The 6,000-nt window shown below is 36.3% G+C and overlaps 1 protein-coding gene across 1 annotated transcript; it reads right to left on the bottom strand.

The window, feature by feature from the left end:
• Positions 1 to 581: 581 nt before the first annotated feature.
• Positions 582 to 2,005, bottom strand: LOC106331781 (GDSL esterase/lipase At5g62930). The gene is made up of 5 exons (XM_013770193.1): positions 1,753 to 2,005; positions 1,379 to 1,519; positions 1,232 to 1,308; positions 985 to 1,149; positions 582 to 876 (listed from the first exon to the last, which is right to left on the bottom strand). The coding sequence occupies exons 1-5, from the start codon at positions 1,927 to 1,929 to the stop codon at positions 708 to 710; spliced, it is 729 nt and encodes a 242-aa protein (XP_013625647.1). The 5' UTR covers positions 1,930 to 2,005; the 3' UTR covers positions 582 to 707.
• Positions 2,006 to 6,000: the final 3,995 nt, after the last annotated feature.

Raw genomic sequence — 6,000 nt, 5'->3', positions numbered from 1 at the left:
AATCGTCCTATTTTTTGTGATATTTTACCCTAAATAATCGATATTTTACCCGAACTATCCGAACTGGAACCAAATGATAACTGATTTTTTTTCAGGTTTTTCCGGTTCCTAGTTTTACTATCCTAACCGAACCGAACCCGAAACTATCCGAACCGAACCGAAAATATGTCAAGTAGTAATGGATCTTCTAACCCCCTACCCAACTGCCTGATATTCGAAATATCCGAACCGAAACCCGAAATGCCAATGGCTAGACCTAACATTGAAGAAAATTATTGAACCAGCAATGAGAGATCACTTTAGCCATATCTAATCCCCAAAGCCTATGAAATACGTATATCATCCTAGGCTATAAGTCTTAGTTATTAAGTATGGTATATCACAAGATCATTAATGATGTACTCTCCAATTCAAATAATGTATGTTTTGAAGTTTTCATATTTAAAAAAATAATTAAATTTTAATTATAAATACTTTTTTGTGATCAATTATTTTCCAGATTTTTATCTAATCAAAATTAAATAAACAAAATTAATTTATTTCATGTTTGCAATTTACCATTATTATTTAATAAAAATGCATTAATGATATTTTTCAAACAATTTTTTTCTGAAATGTGGATATTTTGAAACAGAGAGTCATAAATGTGTCGGTAATAAAACATCGCATACAAACTCAAAGAAAGAAAGCTGCAATCGATCAAATCCTTATAAGCAACGCTCTTGGAAAGCTTTGGATGGGTTTTCACCATCGATCTGAGAATGGTGAGGGAAATCGAACGGCATTTCATCAGGAGAGAGCCAAGCTTCTCTAAACACTCTTGAAACTTCTTCATAAACTACACCATTGCCTTCAGGCGTGAGATGGAGTCCATCACTGCATACATCCAAGAAACAAGGAGCAAGAAGAGCCATTTATAAACAAAATGACAATGATCGAGGAGATGAGTGTTTCTACGAATCAATAAATGGGATGCGGACCTACCTTAGGTATTTTCTCTGCCAATCATTGGTTTCCTGCATTTTGGACCAAAGGTTGACAGACCGCAGACCGAGTTCCTCGGCTAACGCAACACAATGTTGTGCGTAGATTCCTGTGGTTTCGTTTGTTCTCTCAGGCTCTGTCATAGCTTTCTCACCATAGATTGATCTGAAGTAACACAATCACTATAAATGTTTTGAAGAACAAAAAGAATGCAAACAGATAGATAGGGGATGAACTAAAAGCCTACTCTGCATAGCTTTGGCGTCCAGATTCATCAATTGGTGGTGGAGTGACGAGCACAATTAGCATGGTAGGTGAACATTTCTGCAAACAGAGTCTCATTAGAGTAATAACAACTTGAAATGCAGTTTAAGAGCGTTAGATATGTCGGAACCTTGAGATGCTGAACCATTGTTCTGATGTTGTCCTTGTACTCTTCCACTGGCACATGTTGCCTATCACTGGTCCTTCCTTTGAGAGCTGCATCGTTTGCACCAAAGAATATGGTCGTAGCAACAGGTGGAGTCAAAGATCCCTAATCAAAGAGACAGAGAGAGATACAAGCCATCAACAGCTTTGATAAACACATAACATTGGTTATGACAAGAGTTTTGTCAGATCTCTTAAACATAAATTTGTCCTTTTTCCAAACAAGAATCACTTCTTTAATTTTCATCAACGATTATTGTGTGTTGATCAGATCTCAATTGGCAATTTTGAAGAAATAAAAAAAAAAAAAACAAAATTGATTGGAGAGAGAGATCTGACGAGAGGGAAAATGTGATGAAGCAAGAAGAGAGCCCATCTGGTGTTGTAGCCTCCATAGCCACGCACCACCACATCAGCTTTGCGAGAGTACGCGTCGGTGAGAGCAGATCCCCATCCCCCGGATCTGAACGACTGCGCCGTTATTGAATCGCCGAACAAAACTATCTGCGGCCTCATCTTCTCCGTTTCCGTAACCTCCCCCGGTTTACTGAGTAACCGTTGACGCAATGTAGTGTGAATTTCCCGGGTTCGGGTCAAATTTGAACTAGCCCGTATAAACCGGGTTGGATTTAATTTCTTATTAGAAAAATAAGCTAACTGGGTTTTAATTGGTATGATACTGGTTATTTAACAACAAAAATAGTATATGAAGACGATTATAAGTGGTAAGCCAGAGAAATCAACTCAACCCGCATTAAAACGCAAATTATATTTTTCTCTTATATTGTTTTATCAAATCAAGACAAAGGACTGATTATTTTTGTCTTATGTTATAATCGGTTTAGAAATTTAATCGAAGTAAATCTTGGATTGTTAATGTATTATGATTCAGTTAAATTAGATGATAAAATGTTAATGTTGATCGTGTATAGTCCAAAATTTTAATTACTATCGGTTTGTATACATTTAGTTTTTTCAGTTTGTTTCTATCATAATGTCTAGTTTGTTAGAATAATCAAATTGTTATTATTATTGTTATTATATACTTCCTTTGTTTTTAAAATATGTAAGTTTTATAATTTTCATATATATTAAAAAAAACATACTAAATATTGATTATTCATGCACTTTTCTTTTGTAATTAACTATTTTCAATAATTTTACTAATAAAATTTCAATAAACACATTTATCTTTCTTGAAATTTACAATTTAACATTACATATATGCATTGAAAATATATATAATGTGTGTGTTTTGAAACATTTTTTGTAGAATATGAATCGTTTTGAAACAGAGAGGAAGTATAAAGGACAAATCTCCAAAATAGCACATTTCTAAGTTTATATCACAAAAATATCACTCAAAAACTAAAATGACCAAAATAGCACCTTTCTAAGTTTATCCTTTAAAAATTTTAATTTTTTTATTTTTTAAAATTTGAAATCTTATCCCCAGAACCTCATTTCTCAACTCTAAACCCTAAACCCTAAACTCTAAACCCTAAACCGTAAACTCTAAACCCTAAACCCTAAACCCTAAATCCTAAACCCCACCCTTTAACTCTAAACCCTAAGTTTGTGACTTTTGATAAAACATTAAGTGCTATTTTGTGACTTTTGACCTTGAGTGCTAGTTTGAGAACAAAAACTTGATTTAGTGCTATTTTTGTCTTTTTCTCAAGTATAAATATGTCAAATTTTTGGTCTGGTTTATTAGACTCATCAGTTACCACCACCTTTGGCATTTCTTTAGTTATGATAAGAATGTGTTAAAGCCATAAGGTCACTGGTATTGGTGGTAACAATGTTGGACGACTTTTTTCAAGAAAAAATGGAGGATGAAGAATTAGAGGAAGAGGGTTTCTTGTTTTTCCTGCAGCCACCACTGACCAGAATATTCTTTAGAATGCTGCCTTTGGTCCAGTAACAGAGACATGCTTTGCACAAGTAATGAAGATGTTGTTATTGTAGTAACATAACTTAGTATGTGTTGGCTCGCAACAAGGACACTTCCAAGCAGGGCGAAGCCAGACTTAATGAAAAACTTAGATGGGTGGTGCATCGAACTTGGGTTCTTTAAATATTGTGAATGCAACATAGGCAAATAAGCCACTTTTAACTCATATATCCACTATAAAAAGTAAAAATTTTAAATAAGATTGGATGCACTTGCACCCATAAAGCTTAACGTAGCTTCGCCCCTGCTTCTAAGGATGGTTGTGAGCTGTGTAAGACCCCATCATCCTATTCTCACCAAATTGTGAAAACCCGAGAAAGGCACATGCACAATATCAAATTATATCAAAATAGTCAACAAAAATATATCCTCCAAAATCTAGTTGTAATCAAGTGTACAATAATTTTTTGATATTTTAGAAAATGGCAAACATAATTTTGGTGTTTTGTTGATATTGAGTATAGTATATACAAGAAAAAGTTCCAAAAATTTGGAACCTGAAAATATGTGGATCCTTTTTACTAGCTCAATAGTTTAAAACTTTTTAACAAAATAAGTTGGACCCTATGCAAATGTGCCACCTGTACATGCACATGCACAAATAGGAGCCGGTTCTGATTATCAGGTCATGCTCTGGTGGCTATATATGAAGAATGTTTCATCGCTAGTGGGAGCGAAGATCTCAGGTAAAAACACATATAACGAATGGACCTTAAGAAAGAGAGATGGAGAATAACTTATCGATTTCATCATGTACATATATGATCTATACCTTTCATGTGGGTATGTTGTTTGCATTCTTCAGACTTCACCCCCTGATGGTTTTGCTTCATTTTGAGTACAGTAGAACATAAATTTGAATGCCAAAAAGAGAAATAGAAATATACATTTTTGGACATTTTTTGCTCGTGTTGATTGATATGGATGCTTTACTTTGAATAAATAGATGATTGAAATTTACATATTTTTTTATTATAAAAAATGTTGATATTAGCTCTGGTCTCTTTCGTGTACGTTCGCTAAAGGCCTAAAGCCGATCCCTTTCTTGCTGGGTTATGATTCTTCTTTCGTAAGATTTGAGTCTTTTCACATTCTTGTTTTGTGATTGGTATGTATACTGCCATTGTTCTTGTTGATTTACTCTGAGACTTGTTTGCGCATGACTGTTTTTGGTGCTTCTTATCTCATCCTTGTGTCCCTCTTTTTTTCAGCATAATGGAGATGCAAAGGAACGACCCAGTGGATAGAATCCCTCTGTTCGTAAGTGCTTTGAATGGCGCCATACTGGTCCCATCTTTCATGGCCATCCCAGCAGACATGCCAGTTAACCTACGCCTCTCGATGTTGCTTTTGGTCTTGTCCATGCTGAGCGCTGCGTTGTCTTCTTTCCTTACGAGTGGTCTCAGAGGAAGAGCTTGGGGAAGATGCGTGGGTGATGGGTTGTTGTCTGCTGCAACGTTCTTTTTTAGTGGCATCATACCTCTGCTGTTCAGTGCAGTCTTGCCAGACCGATTTGATAGGATACAGTTTCTCGTGGGGGTTACATTTATCATGGTCGGAGCCATCCTAGTTGTTTATCTCGTGATGAGGGATAAGAAGATGATCCCACTGATCCCACAAGATGCCCCTTTCCCTTGGCTTGTATTCTCCATTGGCATGGTAGGATCCGTTTTGGTGGTACTATTGGCTGGTAAGATCAACGGCTTAAGGTCAGAGCTTTTCAAAGACACATACGGCTGCGGTGGATACAATACTACTACTACTACACAAGCTATTCTGATACAGAGTACATTATAACAAGTAGTAAGATGGATCTTTTGCTTTGGGGTATGGTGGTGATATTCTTCATCTTCACATGGACATTATGAGCTTCGGTTCCTCATTTGATTTTCTTCATGTACATATGAGCTTCGGTTCCTTTTGGAAACTTTAAATACATCATGTCACCTTGTTGTTTCCTCTCTATGTTGTGGTTTTGATTAGTTTGTAAATAAAAATTTCATTTGATCTTTCTTTGCCTTATCTGTTACGCAAGCAGACTGATAATCTACAAAGAGTTTGTTTTTACAGCAGAACACAATATATACTAGTAAATACTGGGCAAGCAGACTGATAATCTACAAAGAGTTTGTTTTTACAGCTGTCCAAACTCTTTTTTATCTCTTTGGGTAGGCGAATAAACAAAAGTTGAAGAGGAAGACGCATTATTCATGCTTCACCCACTGGACTTTTCTAGGCTCAGCTAGTTGCAGCAGCAGATCCTCTCCAGCCAACACTTGCTTTCTTTCTCAATGGAACAAAAGCACCCTTTGCAGCAGCACCATCAACTGTAATGGATGCAGGAAGGCAACTGGTTTGTAAGGGAGTATGTGCCTAAGGAAAAGTAGATCCAGAGAAGTTAACTGAAAATCCCATTTAGTGTATCATCAAAACCTTCATTTAGGTCGAATTCAACTCTGGCTTCCATCCAAGGAACATCCTTGGCAACGGACGTACACTCCTCCGCTTCACCCCCATGAGCACCACTAAACTATCTAGACACACTAGGTCTCTTACAACTTGAGAACCTATCGCCTTGGCGCACCTTTTTTCTACTTCAATACTCTTAGTTACAGCTGTCACACGACGCT

This window comes from Brassica oleracea, chromosome C3, assembly GCF_000695525.1.
Source record: "Brassica oleracea var. oleracea cultivar TO1000 chromosome C3, BOL, whole genome shotgun sequence".
Taxonomy (NCBI): Eukaryota; Viridiplantae; Streptophyta; class Magnoliopsida; order Brassicales; family Brassicaceae; genus Brassica; species Brassica oleracea.
This window is presented reverse-complemented; position numbering and strand designations above follow the sequence as displayed.